This window comes from Mobula hypostoma, chromosome 3, assembly GCF_963921235.1.
Source record: "Mobula hypostoma chromosome 3, sMobHyp1.1, whole genome shotgun sequence".
NCBI classification, from domain to species: domain Eukaryota; kingdom Metazoa; phylum Chordata; class Chondrichthyes; order Myliobatiformes; family Myliobatidae; genus Mobula; species Mobula hypostoma.
Window position 1 is genome coordinate 227,851,843 of NC_086099.1, and position 20,468 is coordinate 227,872,310.

Sequence of the window (20,468 nt, forward strand, 5' to 3'; positions counted from 1 at the left end):
CTCTCCCCCTCCCACCCTGGACATTCTCTCTCCCCCCTCCCACCCTGGAGATTCTCTCCCCCCCCCTCCCACCCTGGAGATTCTCTCTCTCTCCCCCTCCCACCCTGGACATTCTCTCTCCCCCCTCCCACCCTGGACATTCTGTCTCCCCCCCTCCCACCCTGGAGATTCTCTCTCTCTCCCCCTCCCACCCTGGACATTCTCTCTCCCCCCCTCCCACCCTGGAGATTCTCTCTCTCTCCCCCTCCCACCCTGGACATTCTCTCTCCCCCCCTCCCACCCTGGAGATTCTCTCCCCCCCCAAACCACCCTGGAGATTCTCTCTCCCCCCTCCCACCCTGGACATTCTCTCTCCCCCCCTCGACATTCTCTCTCCCCCCCTCCCACCCTGGACATTCTCTCTCTCTCCCCCCTCCCACCCTGGACATTCTCTCTCTCTCCCCCCTCCCACCCTGGACATTCTCTCTCCCCCTGGACATTCTCTCTCCCCCCCCCCCCACCCCGGACATTCTCTCTCCCCCCTCCCACCCCGGACATTCTCTCTCCCCCCTCCCACCCTGGACATTCTCTCTCCCCCCTCCCACCCTGGACATTCTCTCTCCCCCCTCCCACCCTGGAGATTCTCTCTCTCCCCCCTCCCACCCTGGCCATTCTCTCCCCCCTCCCACCCTGGACATTCTCTCTCTCCCCCTCCCACCCTGGACATTCTCTCTTTCCTCCCTCCCACCCTGGACATTCTCTCTCCCCCTCCCACCCTGGACATTCTCTCTTTCCCCCCTCCCACCCTGGACATTCTCCCCACTCCCACCCTGGACGTTCTCTCTCTCCCCCTCCCACCCTGGACATTCTCTCTCTCCCCCCCCCCCCAGCATCGCGTGTGCCACTGAACTGAAGGAGAACGTTTAAAAATTTAATTTTATGTATTTATCGATACAGTGTGGAATCGGTCCTTCTGGGCCTTTCAAGCTGTGCTGTACAGCAACCCCCAACCACCCCGTATAACCCTAACCTCGTCACAGGACGGTTAACCAACATGGTGTGCCTTTGGACTGTGGGGACCTGGGGAAACCTCGCATATTCCGCGGGGAGGACGTACAGAGACTCGTTCCAGAGGTCACTGGTACTGAACTCTGAATTCCGCTATCCCGAGCTGTAATAGCATCACCCTTACCACTGCACTACCGTGACTCCCCCATTTTATGCCCCTAGAACTATAAGATGGATTCTTGACTTCGCAATCTACCTTATTTTGGCTTCATTCCTTATTAGTTTGTCTGCACTCTCTCTGTCACTGTAACACTCTGCCTTCTGTTATTGTTTTACCTTGTTCTACCTCAGTGCTCTGTGTAATGGTCTGATCTGTATAAACAGTGTGCAGGACAAGCTTTCACTCTGACAATCATACTCCAGTTTTGGCTGCACTGCACTTCGTGGCCTCCTGATAGACGAACGGTGGTCAAGAGCCATCAGCCCTTTTCATCAAACACAGTCCACAAGTTGATGGTAAACACTACCCACTGTGTGGTGGGAAGAATTGGAATTGTTTGTTAATTTATTTGGGTAGCATTACCTTGTCTTGTGTGTTGTGCACCTTGGTCTGGAGCAGCGTTGTTTCCTTTGGCGGTATATGTGTATATGGTTGAAATGGCAATAACCTTGAACTTGGATAAGATGAATTAACCATCATCTCTCTTACTGTTCAGCAAGAAATCCACTCTCGCCTGAAGCAGTTTCTGGATGAAATCTGCAATGAATTATCGGTGCAGTTTGAACCGGTCCTGAAGCCATTGCAGATAATCGATGAAATTATCCCCAGTAAGTAGAGGGCTTTGACAAACACCTCCGCTCTGTCCTCCGCAAAAGCCAGGGTCTCCTGGAGGCCACCATTTCAATTCAACCTGCCATTCCCAATCCCATTCCAACACGTGGAGAGTGAGCGTCCTTTTAGAATGGAGATGAGGAGGAATTTCTTTAGCCAGAGAGTGGTAAATCTGTGGAATTCTTTGCCAAAGGCAGCTGTGGAGGCAAAGTCTTTATGTATGTTTAGGGCAGAGGTTGATAAGATTCTTGATTGATCAAGGTATGAAGGGATATGGGTAGAAGGCAGGAGACTGGGGCTGAGAGGTCACTGGATCAGCCTCCTTGGGCCAAGTGACCTATTTCTGCTCCTATACCTTATGGCCTTGTGATCTTAGGTCAGTCCATGGTCGCCTCTACTGCCACAATGAGGCCAGACCTGGGTTGGACGAATAACATCTCAACCTAAAGGCATCGATTATTCCAATTCCTGGTCGTTTCTTCCCCTTCCCCTTCTCTCTATTCCCTTTCACAATTGTGGTTCACCTCTCACCCCTTCTAGTCTCACCTGCTCATCACCCCCCTCTGGTGTCTCTCCTCCTGTCCTTTCTCCAATGGTCCCCTCTCCTTTCCTTCTCCAGTAAGTTGCCCTTTCCCCTATCACCTCTCTGCTTCTTAGATTACCCATAAGACGTAAGAGCAGAATTAGGCAGTTCAGCCCATTGAGTCTGCCCTCCCCCTCCACTTGGTTTCACCTATCACCTTTTAACGTCCTCCTACCCTCTCCCCACCCCACCCCACCCCATCTTCTCATTCCAGCTTCTTCCCCCTTCCTTCCCAGTCCTGATGAATGGTTTCAGCCAGAAACGTTGACTGCTTATTCATTTCCATAGATAGTGCCTGACCTGCTGAGTTCCTCCAGCATTTTGTGTGTGTGTGTGTGTGTTGTATTAACAAATACGCCGCTGTTGTGGGTTAGTGGGGTTTGTGCAGGGGGTGTTACATATAATGCAGAGTAAGAACTACAACAGGAAAGATTCTAGCAAGGCTAGAGAATAGGGCTGACTGACAGGAGGCAAAGAGTGGGAATAAAGGGAGCCTTTTCCGGTTGTCTGCCAGTGACTCATGGTGTTCCACAGGGGTCTGTGGTGGGACCAATTCTTTTTACGTTACATGTCAATGATTTGGATGACAAAATTGACAGCTTGTGGCCAAGTTTTCTGATAATATGAAGATAGGTGGAGAGGAAGGTAGTTTTGAGGAAGTAGATAGACTACAGGAAAACTTAAATTAGAAGAATGGGCAAAGAAATGGCAGATGGAATAGATTGCAGGAAGTGTATGGTCATGCACATTGGTAGAAGAAATGAAAGGGTTGTCTGTTTTCTGAATGGAGAGAAAATAGAAAAATACAAAAATACAAAAAATACAAAACAAAAAATGCTAAGGGAATTGGGATCCTTGTGCAGGATTCCCTAAAGGTTAATTTGTAGGTTGAGTCTGTGGTGAGGAAGGCAAATGCAATGTTAGCATTCATTTCAAGAGGACTGGAATATAAACACAAGGATAAAATGCTGAGGCTTTATAAGGCTCTGGTAAGGCCTCACTTAGAGTATTGTGAGCAGTTTGGGCCACTTATCTAAGAAAGGATGTGCTGACATTGGAGAGGGTCCTGGGGAAGTTCATGAGAAAGATCCCTGGAATGAAAGGGTTAACATATGAGGAGAGTTTGAAGGCTCTGGGCCTGTACTCACTGGAGTTTGGAAGAATGACAGGAGCCTCGATAGAGTGGATGTAAAGAGGACGTTTCCTATGGTGGAGGAGTCTAGGACCAGAGGGTACAGCCTCAGAATAGAGGGGCATCCCTTTAGAACAGAGATGAGGATTTTCTTTATTCAGAGAGTGGTGAATCTGTGGAATTCATTGCCACAAACAGCTGTGAAGGCCAAGTCATTGGATAAATTTAAAGTGGAGGTTGACAGGTTCTTGTTTAGTCAGGGAATCAAAGGTTAAGGGAGAAGACAGGAGAATGGAGTTGAGAGTGTTAATAAATTAGCCATGCTGGAATGGTGGAGCAGATTTGATGGGTTGAATGACATAATCATGTTTCTATGTCTTATGTCGCACAACAGAGTAGTACGATTGAGTGTTTTAATGAATCATGTTAGCGACGGTAAACGCCATGGGAGTGACAAACATAGGCACTCAAAAGCCTCTGCCACTAGGAGGCAGCCCAATTAATTCACCGCGTGATTGATCGACCGCATACACTACGCGCTCAAAAGACTATGCCAAAAAAAAGCGTGCCTCCCGCACTCCGGGCATCCAGTCAATTTGCCTGCACGTTCGATCGGTCCCCTGCATCCTTGCCACATTCTCAGAATCAATCTGATGTGATACACTCAGCCAGAAACATTGACTGATTATGCCCTTCCATAGAGGCTCAGTATCAGTATCAGCAAATACTGTGTTCCTCCAGAACTTTGTGTGTGTGTGTGTGTGTGTGTGTGTGTGTTACATTGGGAGAATAAGGCTCTGTCGTGAGTAAGTGTTATTTATGCGTGGGGTGTGTGGTGGGGTGGGGCGTTCATCACGAATGTGGTGAGTCAAATGTCTCATGTCTCTGGTGTCTGGCTCCATTGCCCTAAGTTTGGGAATCCCCTGATATTGTTGAGGCACAACTGGAGTTTAACAGTATTTTCATTTCTCTGCTCCCTTTCGGGGTGCTTCTGCACCGCAGTAAGACCCTCTCACTTCCCATCACCATTCCTATCCTCTCATTAAACCGTAAGCTGTGGGAACAGACATGGGCCCCTCGATCCTTCTCTGCATTCAATAGAACAGTGGCTGATCCAGCATTCCTCATCCACTTTCCTGCCCTTTCACCCGAACCCCTGCATCTTCTCTGAGAATCGTCATCTTGTCGTGGTGAGTTCCTGAGGTCCCGAGGGTGATGCCATCTGGAGATTAGCTCCTGGTTGGGTAAGGACGAAGAGCAATCCAGCCACGACCTCAGTGGTGGAGCTGGCAGAAGATGATGACGCATCACAATGACAGTGAAGGTGGAGGAAGCTTACAGCAGTGAAGGGTCCCCAGCCATCTTACACTCCATGCACTGGACCCTGACCCCGATCTGTCAAGGACCGTGTGATGGTTGGCTGTGCATCAGACTCCATAGACTCACAGTCATGCAGAGGCGTTCTCCATTAAGAGAATAGCCCTATGGGAGAACATCACCCTCGACTCGAGTGATCGCACTACTAAACCCCTGAACCCTCACTGATTAGAAATCTATTTATTCCATCCTTGTATGCTTGCTTGCTGAACTCTCTGTATCAAGGAGTTCCACTCACCCTTCTGAGGAAAGAAATTCTCAGTTATCAGTCACACCTGGATCAGGCCACCAGACTCACTGGCCAGAAACCATCTCACAATCAGAGACGGATTGGCTTGAGTATCACTGGCGCAAGTAGTGAAATGTGTTGCTCTGTAGTGGCAGTGGCAGGACATTTGTACAAAATTACTGACAGACAGTAAGAAATGAAGAGCTGCTACAAGAGATTGGGGCTGAGAGGGAAATGGATCAGCCATGATGAAATGGCGGAACAGACTCAATGGGCCAAATGGCCTCACTCTGCTCCTGTATCTTATGGTCTTAAATAAAGAAGCACTGTTTGTGATTTCACAGCCCGTTCAGAAATCTGATGGGGGTGAGGTAGAGGCTGTTCCTGAAACATTGAGTGTGTGTCTTCAGGCTCCTGTACCTCCTCCCTGATGGTAGCAATGAGAAGAGGGCATGTCCTGGGTGGTGGGGGTCCTTGATGATGGATGCCAGCTTTTGAAGGTGTCCTGGATGTCGGGGGGTCTGGTGCCCATGATGGAGCTGGCTGAGTTTACAACTTCCTGCGGCTTTTTCTGGTCCTGTGCTCTGGCCCCTCCATCCCAGACAGTGATGTAACCAGTCAGAATACTCTCCACGGTACTTCAGTAGAAATTTACTAGAGCCTTTGGTGACATACCAAATCTCCTTTAGCTCCTTGCCTAACTCCCTAAGAATCCTGTTTCAGTAAGGTTACCTCTCATTCTTTAAAACCCCATTGAGTTCAACCCAGTTTTCAATCTGTTTAACCCAGGGATTCCCAACCTTGTTTGTGCCATGGATCAATACCATAAAAGAGGGGTCCATGGGCCCCAAATTGGGAATCCCTGGTATAAACAATAAGAATCAGATTAACTATTGCTGACTTAAATGATGTGAAATTTGTTTGTTTTGTGGCAGAGTAGAGTGCAATGACATAAAATTACTCTAAATTTCAAAAATAAATAAATAACATTAAAAGGAGGAATAATGAGCGAGGCAGTGTCTGTGGACCATTCAGAAATCATGATGGTGTAGGGGAAGAAGCTGATGACCATTTCCCATAAACACAAGAGATTCTGTAGTTGCTGGAAATCCAGAACAACATACACAAAATGCTGGAGGAACTTAGCAAGTCAGGCAGCATGTGTGGAAATGAACAACTGACATTTCAGGCTGAGAGCCTTCATTAGGACCAGAAGACCGTTAGATATAGGAGCAAAATTAGGCCATTTGGCTCATTGCATCTGCTTTGCCATTTCATCATGACCGATCCAATTTTCCTCTCAGGCCCAATCTCCTGCCTTCTCCCAGTATCCCTTCAAGCCCTGACCAGTCAAGAATCTATCAACCCCTGCCTTAAACATACATAAAGACTTGGCCTCCACAGCTGCCTATCGTAAAAAATTTCACAGACTTGCCACCCTCCGGCTAAAGAAATTCCTCCTCATCGCCATTCTAAAAGAATGCTCATCTATTCTGAGGCTGTGTCCACTGGTCTTAGACTGTCCCACCATAGGAGACATCCTCTCCACATCCACTCTTGTCAAGGCCTTTCACCATTTCATAGGTTTCAGTGAGGTTACCCCTCATTCTTCTGAATTCTAGTGAATACAGGCCCAGAGCCATCAAACACTCTTCATACGACAAGCTATTCAATCCTGGAATCATTTTCGTGAACCTCCTTTGAACCCTCTCCAGTTTCAGCACAACCTTTCTAAGACAAGGGGCCCAAACCTGCTCACAATACTCCAAGTGAGGCCTCAGCAATGCTTTATAAAGTCTCAACATTACATCCTTGCATTTATATTCTATTCTCTTTGAAATAAATGCCAACATCGCATTTGTCTTCCTCACCACAGACTCAACCTGCAAATTAACCTTTAGGGAATCCTGCACAAGGACTCTCAAATCCCTCTGTGCCTCATCTTTTTTGTATTTTCTCTCCACTTAGAAAATAGTCAACCCTTTTCATTTTTTTCCACCAAAATACATGACCATACATTTCCCGGCACTGTATTCTATCTGCCATTTCTTTGCCCATTCTCCTAATCTGTTCTAAATCCTTCTGTAGCTTCTCTACTTCCTCAAAACTACCTGCCCCTCAACCTATCTTTCTATCGTCTGCCAACTTGGAAACAAAGCCATCAATTCTGTCATTCAAATCATTGACATATAACATAAAAAGAATCAGTCCCAACACAGACCCCTGTGGAACACTGTGAGTCACTGCCAGCCAACTAGAAAAGGCTCCCTTCATTCCCACTTTTTGCCTCCTGCCAATCCAGCCACTGCTTTATCCATACTAGAATTTCCCTGTAACTCAGCCTCATGTGTGCCCCTTGTCAAAGGCCTTCTGAAAATCCAAGTACACAACATCAATCAATTCTCCTTTGTCTATCCTGCTTGTTATTTCTTGAAAGAATTCCAACAAGTTTGTCAGACAAGATTTTCCCTTGAGGAGAACATGCTGACTACGATCTATTTTATCATGTGCCTCCAAGTACCCTGAGACTTCATCCTTGATAATCGACTCCAACATCCTCCCAGCCACTGAGGTCAGTCTAACTGGCCTACAGTTTCTTTTCTTCTGCCTCTCTCCTTTCTTGAAGAGTGGAGTGACATTTGCAATTTTCCAGTCTTCCAGAACCATACCAGAATCTAATGATTCTTGAAAGATCATTACTAATGCCTCCGTGATCTCTGCAGGCACCTGAGGTGTACACCATCTGATCCAGGTGACTTATCTACTTTTCAGTTTCCCAGGAGCCTTCTCTCTAGTGATGGTAACTTCACACACTTCATGATCCCTGACACCTGGAAATTCCACCATGCTGCTAGTCTCTTCCGCAGTGAAAATTGATGCAAAATACTTATTCAGTTCGTCTGCCATTTCCTTGTCCCCCATTACTACCTCTCCAGCATTGTTTTCCAGTGGTCTCACTCTGGAAGATATCCACTTTCACCTCTCTTTTACACTTTATGTTTCTGGAGAAACTTTTGGTTTTCACTTTAATAATATTGGCTAGCTTACTTTCGTATTCCATCTTTACCTTAGTGATTTTTTTTTGTTGCCTTTTGTTGGTTTTTAAAAGCTTCCCAATCCACTAACTTCCCACTAATATATGCCCTCTTGTTGGCTTTTATGTTGGCTTTGACCTCTCTTAGCCACGGTTGTGTCATCTTTCCTTTAGAATACTTTTTTCTCTTTGGGATATACATATCCTGTGCCTTCCAAATTGCTTCCAGAAATTCCAGGGATTGCTGCTCTTCTGTCATCCCTGCCAGTGTTCTTTTCCAATCAGTTCTGGCCAGTTCCTCTCTCATGTCTCTGCAATTCCCTTTACTCCATTGTAATACTGATACATCTGACATTAGCTTCTCCTTCTCGAATTTCAGACTGAATTCAATCATATTATGATTCCTGTCCCCTAAGGGTTCTTTTACCTTAAACTCTCCAGTCAATTCTGATTCATTGATCAACACCCAGTCCAGAATAGCTGATCCCCTCATGGGCTCAACCACAAGCTGCTTTAAAAAGTCATCTTGTAGGCACTCTAGAAATTTCCCCTTCTGTAATCCAGCACCATTCTGATTTTCCCAATCTGCCTGCACATTCAAGCCCCCCGTGACTATTATAACATTGCCCTTTTAGCATGCATTTTCTGTCTCCTGTTGTAATTTGTGAGCCACATCCTTACTACTGTTTGGCGGTTTGTACACAACTCCCATCAGGGTCTTTTTATCCTTGCAGTTCCTTAGCTCTATCCACAATGATTCAACACCTTATGACCCTATGTCACCTCCTTCTAATGATTTGATTTAATTTTTTACCAGCAGAGTAATGCCGCCCCCTCTGCCTTCCTGCCTGTCCTTCCAAAACAATGTGTATCCTTGGACATTAAGCTCCCAGTTATAATCTTTCAGCCATGATTCATTAATGCCAGTCTGCAACTATGCTGCAAGTTTATCTATCTTATTCCGTATACTGCGCACATTCAAATACAACACTTTCAGTACTGTACTCACCCTTTTTGATTTTGTCTGCTTTTACATTGCAACTCACCCTGTTGATGCAATGTTGCCCTATCAACAGCCTCTCCTCACTGCATATTGCCTCTGTTTGTAAACCAGCCACCTCACCTTCAGCACTATCACCCACCTTTTCTACAATACTTCTTGCATTGAAATTTAGGCAGCTCAGGACGCTAGTTGTACCATGCTCAAGCTTTTGATTCCTGTTAACGTCTGCCTCCACAACCTCTCCACTAACTGTTCTGACACTCTGGTTCCCATTCCCCTGCAACTCTAGTTTAAACCCCACCGTGCAGCATTAACAAACCTTCCCACTAAGATATTAGTCCCCCTCCAGTTCAGGTGCAAATCGTCCCTTCTGCACAGGTCCCACCTTCCCTGGAAGTGAAACCATGGATCCAAAAATCCTGCCAAAGGGTCTTGACCCGAAACGTGGACTGTACTTTTTTCCGTAGATGCTGCCTGGCTTGCTAAGTTCCTCCAGCATTTTGTGTGTGTTGCTCGGATTTCCAGCATCTGCAGATTTTCTCTTATTTGTGATCCAAAAATCTTATGCCCTCCCTCCTACACCAACTCCTTAGCCATGTATCAAACTGTATAATCTTCCTATTTCTAGCATCACTATCACGCGGCACGGGTAGCAATCCTGAGATCACAACCCTGGAGGTCCTACCCTTTAACTTAGTACCTAACTCCCTGTGACTCATCCTACCCATGTCATTGGTACCTACATGGACCGCAACTTCTGGCTGTTCACCCTCCCACTTAAGAATGCTGAGGACTCATTCTGAGGTGTCCCTGATCCTGGCACCCGGGAGTCAGCATTCCACCTGGGAATCTCATTCTTGCCCACAGAACCTCCTGTCCATTCCCCTAACTAACAAATCCCCTATCAACACAGCGTGCCTCTTCTCCCCCACTTCCCTTCTGAGGCACAGAGGCAGACTCAGTGCCAGAAACCCAATGTCTATGGCTTTCTTCTGATAGGTCAACCCCCATGACATATCCAAAGTGATATAGCTGTTGTTGAGGGGGTTGGGCACAGGGGTACTCTGCACTGGCTCCTTAACCTCTTTCCCCTTCCTGACTGTCACCCAGTTTCCTGTGTCCGGCACCTTGAATGTTAACTACCTCTCTATGTGTCCTATCTATCACCCCGTCAGCCTCCTGAATGACCTGGAGTTGATCCAGTTCAGCTCCAACTCCTTAACCTGGTTTGTTAGAGGCTGCAGCTGGATGCACTTCTTGCAGTTGTAGTCGTCAGGGAGGAGCACGCAACCATCCTGCTTGGCATCTCTACTGTCCCAGCTGAGCAGATATAAAGACGGGAGGGAAAACAAACTTAACCTTGAGCTTTTCTTTCCTTTGCTTTCTCTGACTGAAGCCTCGATCACCACTCTGACTCTGTCCACTCAGACGAAGGTTGCTTCAGTGATGGCCACAATGCTTGCCCTGCCTTCCTTTAATTTGCTCTTGCTAATCAATCCCAAACACCAATTGGTCACTGGTCAAATCTCTTTACACTGTGGTGACCCGCTGCTGCCTTTTATCCTCGGGCAGTGGACCTGATTGAAGTCCCCTCCTCTCCAAACTTCCGATGTCCAGATTGCTCACTGGTCAAAGCTCTTTTTTGTTTGGTCTTGGCCCAAAATGTCAACTCTTTACCCCCCTCCGTAGACGATGATAACTGCTTATTGTTTCTTTCTTCTGGGTAGAGCTGATCGGAATCCGTAAGTGGATGACGACTGTGTGTGCGCGATCCCAGGTGGACTTCAATCTGCCCAAGATTGAAGAGAGCGACGAGGAAGCAGAGCCAACCACGATCCTGAGGAAGCCAGTAGCATCTGAGTCCTCGCCACTCCGGGAGCTGGAGAAATTCCTGGGGAAAGTCAAGATGATGAAAATAAATCAAACGGATGTAAATCCGACAGATCTTGTTGAGGTTCCTGCCGTTGTTTTTCAATTATCACTTCCACATTCTTTCTATAATTAGTCAGCCAGAACTCAGTACAATATTCCAAGTGTGCTGTAACCAGGGTTTTATACAGTTGCAAGATTGTCTTGAACTCAATCCCCAACTAATGAAGGACAATACACCACACCTTCTTAACCATCCTATCAACTTGCATGGTAACTTTGCGGGATCTATGGACGTGGATCCTGAAGATCCCTCTGTTCCTCCACACTGCTATGAATCCTGCGATTAATCCTGTACTTTGCCTTCAAATTTGACCTTCCAAAGTCAATCACTTCACATTTTTCCGGGTTGAGCTCCATCTGTCACTTCTTAGCCCAGCTCTGCATCTTGTCAATGTCCCATTGTAACCTAGGACAACGTTCTACACTATCCACAACTCCACCAAGCATCATGTCACTTACTTACCTTTATGCCTTTCAGAACCTCCAACACCACTTCCTTCATAGTGTTGATATGCTGCAGGATATCACTGGTCCATTGGTGAATTCCTAGCTTCTAAGTTCTTCTTCACCTTAAATGTAGACGGGAAGTATTCATTTAAGACCCTGAACATTTGCGTGGCTCCGCACTCTCCTTTGCAACCTTTTTACTTTTAACACCTCCCTGCGAAGATATTGGTGCTCCTCCAGTTCAGACACATCCCATCTCTCTTGTGTGGTCATCAGTGCCCTGAAGCCGACCCTACACCAACCCCTTCAGGCACTGCTCGTTCCTTTAATTTCCACATTGCATCAGAATAATCTTGTGGTCACAATGCTAGAGGACCTGTCTTTTAAGTGCCTATACTTACAATGCAGGACCTCATCTCCTTTCCTGCCTACGTTGTTTATACCAATATGGACCATGACCTCTGGTTGCTCACCCTCCACTTTCAGAATGTCCTGTACCAACTCGGGCTACCTTATGGGTTGCGTTGACCTGATGACTTGTGGGTGGGGTTGGACATGGATCTTATGAACTCTGAGTGGTGACCTTTGACTTCCTTGTAACCTGAGGGTAGTTGAGCTGTGACCTGTGAGTGGATTTGACCCTTTGGACTGGGGTAGGTGGAGGATTGACCATTGATTTTGTGGGCTGTGGGGGTGGGAGAATTGGCCTGGTGGACTGTGAGTGGGGGAGCTGACTGTTGACCTGGTGAGCTATGGGTGGAGGGATTTGATTGTTGACCTGGTGGGCAATGAGGGTGGGAGTCTACCACTGACCTGGTGGGCCATGAAATGGGGAAGTTGACCGTTGATCTGGTGGACTGTGAGTAGAGGGAGTTTAGCACTCTCCTGGTGGGCTGTGGGTGGGGGGGATTTGACCATTGACCTGATGGAGTGTGGGTGGGGGGAGTTAACCTGGTGGGCTGTGGGTGGGGGGAATTGACCGCTGACCTGGTGGTCTTTGGGTGGGGTGAGTTGACCTGGTGGGCTGTGGGTGGGGGGATTTGACTGCTGACATAGTGGGCTGTGGGTGGGGGAGTTGACCTGATGGGCTGTGGGTGGGGGGAGTTGACCGCTGACATAGTCGGCTGTGGGTGGGGGAGTTGACCTGATGGGCTGTGGGTGGGGGAGTTGCCCTGTTGGATTGTGGGTATGGGGATTTGATCGCTGACTTGGTGGGCTGTGGGTGGGGGGAGTTGACCTGGTGGGCTGTGGGTGGGGGGATTTGACTGCTGACATAGTGGGCTGTGGGTGGGGGAGTTGCTCTGTTGGGCTGTGGGTATGGGGATTTGATTGCTGACTTGGTGGGCTGTGGGTGGGGGGAGTTGACCTGGTGGGTTGTGGGTATAGGGATTTGACTGCTGACCTAGTGGGCTGTGGGTGGGGGAGTTGACCTGATGGGCTGTGGGTGGGGGAGTTGCCCTGTTGGGCTGTGGGTATGGGGATTTGATCGCTGACTTGGTGGGCTGTGGGTGGGGGGAGTTGATCTGGTGGGTTGTGGGTATAGGGATTTGACTGCTGACCTAGTGGGCTGTGGGTGGGGGAGTTGACCTGATGGGCTGTGGGTGGGGGAGTTGCCCTGTTGGGCTGTGGGTATGGGGATTTGATCGCTGACTTGGTGGGCTGTGGGTGGGGGAGTTGACCTGATGGGCTGTGGGTATGGGGATTTGACTGCTGACCTGGTGGGCTGTGGGCTGTGGGTGGGGGGAGTTGACCTGGTGGAGTGTGGTGGGGGGAAGTTTACTGTTGACCTGTGGGTGAGGGAGATTTAGCTTGGACAGTGCTGTCTCCCTATCTAATTATTTTCCTTCCAGTCATTTGGTATTTTCCCTCTCTTTTCCGTAGATATCGGCAGATGAAGTGGTTCTCAAGTATGAAGGTCAGTCTCAGTCTTTACATAAACTGAGTTTGCTGAATTGTGGTCAGGCTGTGAGGGGTGAGGTGGGTGTCCTCTCCCTGGAGGACCACCGTATGTCATGCCAGGGTTTGTGATGGGGGTTTGTTGTGTCTGAGACCAGTTGGCCTGATACCAGGGGAGAGAAGGTGGGAAGGACTCATTGGGTTAGAACAGGGGTTCCAAACGCTCTTCATGCCATGGACCCCTACCATTATCTGAGGCGGATACATTAGGGACATTTCTTTCAAATCTTATTAGTATAATTATCCAAAATTAACAAGAATACATCGAAGTAGGCAACACTTACAATGTCTCAAGAAAAAAAAATTATTTTAAAGATTGAAAAAATTTTGGTGACAAAAAAAAAGAAAAAAAAACCCTACTAAGCCAGGAAAAGTGAGAAAAAAAAACCCCATTAGGTGTTCATCCCCGGAGCCATGTGTTAGACAAAAAGCTTCTGAAGATAAACATCAAACTACCAGCAAGAAAAAAAAATTACAATTAGATCGTGGAGGAAATCTATCAATTAACTCAAATGATAGTAACGAGCGAATGAACCTCACCTTTTCTCAAAATCAAACATAGCTTCAAAAGTTCGACTTCTAATTTTCTCCAAACTAAGACATAGCATCATTTGAGAGAACCAATGTGACAAAATGGGAGCCGATGTATCCTTCCACTTCAACAAAATGGCCCTCCTTGCTATCAATGTAACAAGTGCAATGACATGTTGGTCCGACAAAGAGATACCATGGATATCTTGAGAAGTTATTCCAAAAAGCACAGTTAATTTGTTAGGTTGTATATTAATTTTAAGTGCTTTAGAAATTGTAGAAAAAACTGACTTCCAGAACTGTTCCAGTATAGAACAGGACCAAAACATCTGTGTCAGTGTAGTTGTCTCAGTTTTACATCTATTGCAATAACTATTAACATTAGGAAACCTTTTAGATAGTCTCTCCTTCGTCACATAGTAACGATGTACAATTTTAAATTGAATCAGTGAATGACTAGCACAGATCAAAGAAGAGTTAACCAACTTCAGAATCCGCGTCCAGTCCTCCGTCATAAAAGTCAAATTGAGTTCCTTTTCCCAATCTTGTTTAATGTTAAATAAAGGACGCTTATCCCATTGTAATAGTAAATTATAAATTCTTCCAATGGAACCCTTCAGCAAAGGGTTCATACTCGTAATAGTATCTAACAGGTCGGCATCCAATATGTAAGGAAAATTGCTTAAATATTTTTGTAAGAAATGTCTAACTTGAAGGTATTGTAAAAAGTGTGAGTATGAAAGAGAATATTTATCAACTAATTGTTCAAAAGACATCAATCTGTTTTCTTTAAATAAATCCAGAAAAGAATTAATACCTTTATTTTCCCAAAGTAAAAAAATTGGATCGCTCAAAGAAGGCTTAAAAAAGTATTTTTGATAAATTAAACCACAAAGTTTAAATTTTTTAAGATTAAAAAAATTACGGAACTGGAGCCAAGTTTGTAAAGAATGCTGAATAACAGGGTATAAATTTTAATTAGCAACTTTAGCTAATTGTATCGGTAAAGCAGCTCCCAATAACGAGGTTAAATAAAACTGTTTCACAGCTTTCAATTCCAAATCTACCCAAATTGCCCAATCGTTCTTATCAACCCAGTGTAACCAAAAGGACATATATCGCACATTAACAGCCCAGTAATACATTCTTAAATTAGGCAAAACGAGACCTCCATCCTTTTTCAACTTTCGTAAGTGACATTTACTAATTCTTGTGGTCTTTTATTATTCCAAATAAAAGGTAAAATAATAGAATCAATCCTATCAAAAAACTTCTTAGTCAGAAAACGGATATTCTGAAATAAATTTTAAAATTTTCATAAAATCATCATTTTGGCTATATGGATGCGAACAGCAAGTGAAAATGTAAGTGGGTTCCATCTACTAAATAAATACTTCATAGAATCTATCAAGGGAACAAAATTAGCTTTATAAAGATCCTTATATTTTTTAGTGATTATAACACCTAAATATCTGAAGGAATCCATGACTTTGAAAGGAGTATTATCATATATAGAAACAGATTCATTTAAAGGAAACAATTCACTTTTACTAAAATTTATTTTATGTCCTGAAAAATCTCCAAATACATTCAATAACTTTAGCAAGGCAGGAATAGATTCCTCGGGATCAGATATATAAACCAGTAAATCATCAGCTTAAAGAGAAATCTTATGAATGGTCTCATTCACAAAAACCCCATAAATACCTTTAGCTTCATGAAGAGCAATAGCAAGGGGTTCTAGTATTAAATTAAATAACAAAGGACTTAATGGGCAACCTTGTCTTGTCCCCCGTGAAAGCTGAAAAAAAGGGGATCTACAGTTATTGGTAATAACAGTAGCAATAGGGTTGTATATATCATTCTCATTAGGGACATTTAAGAGACTCTCAGATAGGCACATGGACGATGGAAAAATGGAGGGCTATGTGAGAGGGAAGGATTAAATTGAACTTAGAGTAGGTTAGTGGGTCAGCTCAACATTGTGGGCCAAAGGGCCTGTACTGTGCTATACTGGTCTATTGGGGACAACTTATTTTAGACATCTATGTTGAACGAGCTGCCAGAGGAGGTGCTTAAGGCAGGTACAATAAAAGCTTTTAGCAGACAGTTGGACAGGTCTGTGGTTTGGAAAGTTTTAAGGGAAATGGTACACAGGGCAGCATGGTGGCACAGTGGTGGCAACCCGGGTTCGATTCTCACCTCTGTCTGTACATTTCCCCCCGTGACCATGTGGATTTCCTCCAGCTGCTCCAGTTTCCTCCCACATTCAAAGAGCTGTGGGCATGCTATGTTGGCGCCAGAGGCTTGGCGACATGGCGCAGTCCTCACCGCTTTGATGCAAATGGCACATTTCACTGCATGGTTCAATGTACACACGACAAATGAAGCTCATCTTCTCATCCCTAATCTCTGTTTGGCATGAGGTTAAAAGTTATAAAACGGTAAGACTTAAACCGTAAGCAGAATTAGGCTGTTTGGCCCATTGAGTCTGCTCCACGTTGTTTGATCATGGCTGATCCATTTTCCCTCAGCCCGATTCTCCTCCCTTCTCCCCATGCCCTGACTATCAACACCTGCCTTAAATACACCCAATGACCTGGCCGCCAAAGCCACCAGTGGCAACGAATTCCACAGATTTACCATCTCTGGTTAAAAATATTCCTCCTTGTCTTTCTTCTAAATGAACGTGACTTTATTCTGAGGCTGTGACCTCTGGTCCTAGACTTCCCCACCATAGGAAACCTCCTCTCCCATCAATGAGATCCCCCCCCTTCTTCTAAATTCCAGTGAGTACAGGCTCAGAGCCATCAAACGCTCTTCATACGACAAGCCTTTCATTCTCAGATCATTTTTGTGAACCTCCTTTGAACTCTCTCCAATGTTAACACATCCTTTCTTAGATAAGACCATAAGGCATAGGAGCAGAATTAGGCCATTCAGCCCATCGAGTCTGCTCTGCCATTCCATCAAGGCTGATCCCAGATCCCATTCAATCGCATACACCTGCCTTCTCGCCATATCCTCTGATGCCTTGACAAATCCTGAAATGATCAATTTCTGCTTTAAATATACCCACAGACTTGGCCTCCACCGCAGTCTGTGGCAGAGCATTCCACAGATTTAAAATGCTCTGCCACAGATTTACTACTCTCTGGCTAAAAAATTCATCCTTACCTCTGTTCTAAAGGGTCACCCCTCAATTCTGAGGCTGTGCCCTCTAGTTCTGGATACACCCACCATAGGAAACATCCTCTCCACATCCACCCTATCTAGTCCTTTCGACATTCGGTAGGTTTCAATGAGATCCCTGGTCCAGGTGACTTATCCACCTTAAGACCTTTGAGTTTGCCGAGCACTGCTTCCTTTATAATAGCAATGGCACTCACTGCTGCTCCCTGACACTCACGGATCTCTGGTACCCTGCTAGTTTCTTCCACAGTAAAGACTAATACAAAGTACCCATTAAGTTCATCTGCCATTTCTTTGACCCCATTACTACCTCACCAGCATCATTTTCCAGTGGTCCAATCTCAACTCTTATCTCCCTATTTTTTCTTTATATGACTGAAAAAACTTTGGTATCCTGGCCATCTTTTCCCTTCTAGCTTTTTTAGTTGCCTTTTGTTGGATTTTAAGAGCTTCCCAATCATCCAACTTCCCACTCACTTTTGCTACCTTATATGCCCTTTCCTTGGCTTTATGAATTCCTTAACTTCCCTTGTCAGCCATGGTTGTCTAGCCCTGCCATTTGAGAACTTTTTCCTCTGTGGGGCATATCTACCCTGTGCCTTGTGAACTATTCCCAGAAACTTCAGCCACCTCTGTTCTGCCATCATCCCCACCAGCAACTGCTTCCAATCTGCCTGGGCAAGCTCCTCTCTCACGCCTCTGTAATTCCCTTTATTCCATTGTGAAACTGATACATGTGAGTTAAGCTTCTCCCTTTCAAATTACAGTATGAGTTCAATCATATTTATGATCACTGTCTCCTAAGGGTTCCTTTACATTAAGCTCCATAATAAGATCAGGGTTATTACACAACATCCAATCTAGGATAGCCTTTCCCCAAGTAGGCTCAAGCACAAACTGCTCTAAAAAGTTGTAGGCATTTAACAAATTCCCTCTCTTACGATCCAACACCAACCTGATTTTTCCAAACCCCTTGCATATTGAAGTCCCCCGTTACAGTTGTGACATTACCCTTATTACATGCCTTTTACATTTACATGCCTTTTCCAGCTCCCTTTGCAATCTCAACCCTACATTTTGGCTACTATCTGTGGCCTATATGTGATTCCCATAATGTTTTTTTTACCCTTGCAGTTTCTTAACTCCACCCACAAAGATTCAACATTCTCTGACCCTATGTCACTTCTTTCTAAAGATGTAATTCCATCTCTTACCAACAGAGACACGTGACCACCTGTGCCTTCCTGCCTGTCCTTTCAATACAACATATAATCTTTGATGTTAAGCTCCCAACTGTAGCCGTCTTTCAGCCATGTTTCAGTGATGCCCACAACGTCGTACCAACCAATCTCTAATTGCGCCACAATTTCGTCCACCTTATTCTGAATGCTGCATGCATTTAAATACAGCACTTTCAGTCCTGTATTCTTCATCCTTTTGAATTTTGCCTCTGTGGTACAATTTAACTCTTTGCTCTGTCTGCATTGGTACCCAATCATTGGCTTGTCCTTCCTTACATTCATATTACACCCATCATCCACTTGTAAACCTGTTGGCTCATCCTCAGCTCTATCATACTGGTTCCCATCCCCCTGCCATGTTAGATTAAACCACTCCCAAGTGTCCAAAACTGCTCCAAGTGAGGTCTCACCATTGCTTAATAAAGCCTCATCATTACATTCTTGTTTTTCTATTCTAGTCCTCTCGAAATGAATGCTAATATTACATTTACTTTCCTCACCACCAACCCAACCTACAAGTTAGCCTTCAAGGAACCCCGCACGAGGCCATGACCCTTTGCACCTTGGATTTTTGAATTTCCTCATTGTTTAGAAAACAGTCTGCGCCTTTATTCCTTCTATCGTCCCAACACTTTATTCCACCTGCCACTTCTTTGCCCATTCTCCTAATCCTTCTGCAGCTTCTCTAATTCCTGGACACTACCAGCCCATCCACTTATCTTTGTATCATCCACAAACTTGGCCACAAAGCGATTAATTCTGTCATCCAAATCATTAACGTACAATGTAAAAATCAAGCGGCCTCAACATCGACCCCTGTGGAACACCACTGGTCACCAGCAGTCAGTCAGAAAAGGCTCCCTTTATTCCCACTCTCTCAGCCAGTGCTCTATCCATGCTGGTATCTTTATTGAAGACCTTCTGAAAACCCAAGCACACAACATCCGTGGGTTCTCCTTTGTCTATCCTTCTTATTATTTCCTCGAAAAATTCCAACACATGTGTCGAACAAGATTTTCCCTTGGGGAAACCATGCTGACTTTTGGCCTATTTTAACATGTGCCTCCAAGTATCCCGAATATTCATCCTTAGCAATCGACTCCAATGTCTTCCCAACCACTGAGGTCAGGTCCATAATTTCCTTTCTTCTGCTTTTATGTTTGCTTTGACTTCTATTGTCAGTCACGGTTGTGTTACGCTGCCTTTAGAATACTTCTTCCTCTTTGGGATGATTATATTCTGTACCTTCCAAATTATTTCCAGAAATTCCAGCCACAACTGCTCAGCCATCATCCCTGCTAGTGTACCCTTCCAATCAATTCTGGCCAACTCCTCTCTCATGCCTCTGTAATTCCCTTTACTCCACTGTAACACTAAAACATCATTCTTTAGCTTCTCCTTCTGAAAGTTCAGGGTGAATCTGATCATTTTCTGATCACTACCTCCTAAAGTTTGTTTGCCTTAAGCTCCCTAATCAAATCTGGTTCATTACTCAAAACCAAATCCAGAATAGTCATTCCTCCAGAGGACTCAACCACAAGCTACTCTAAAAAGCCATCTTGTAGACATTCTACAAATTCTCTCTTGTGAGATCCAATATCAGCACCAGCCTGATTTTCCCCAATCTACCTGCATATTGAAGTCCCCCATGACTATCGTAACATTGCCCTTTTGGCATGCATTTTTTATCTCCCGTTGTAATTTGTAATCCACACCCTGGCTACTGTTCAGAGGCCTGTATAATCTCCCATCAGGGTCTTTTTACCCTTGCAGTTTCTTAACACTGCCCACAACAATTCTACATCTTCCAATCCTATGTCACCAACAGATCCGTGCCACCCCCTCTGCTTACCTGCATGTCCTTGCAGTGCAAGGTGTGTCCAGACAGTAGCTGGGAAGTAAAACAAGTGTGTCAACAATGCAGTGTTATGATAGTCGTGGGAGATCTTAACATGCAGGTAGATTGGGAAAATCAGGTTGGTAATGGATCTC

The 20,468-nt window shown here is 45.3% G+C and overlaps 1 protein-coding gene across 2 annotated transcripts in view; it reads left to right on the top strand.

Moving 5' to 3' along the window:
- The window catches only part of LOC134344596 (uncharacterized), a 159,271-nt gene that overhangs the window by 108,488 nt on the left and 30,315 nt on the right, over positions 1-20,468 (top strand). For both annotated transcript variants that reach the window (XR_010017467.1, XM_063044680.1), the window contains exons 23-25: positions 1,704-1,815; positions 10,905-11,131; positions 13,438-13,471. Coding sequence is in view for 1 of the 2 variants with exons in the window: in XM_063044680.1 (XP_062900750.1) it covers positions 1,704-1,815; positions 10,905-11,131; positions 13,438-13,471 (373 nt within the window). In the remaining variant the exon portion in view is untranslated. The remainder of the gene's footprint in view (positions 1-1,703; positions 1,816-10,904; positions 11,132-13,437; positions 13,472-20,468) is intronic.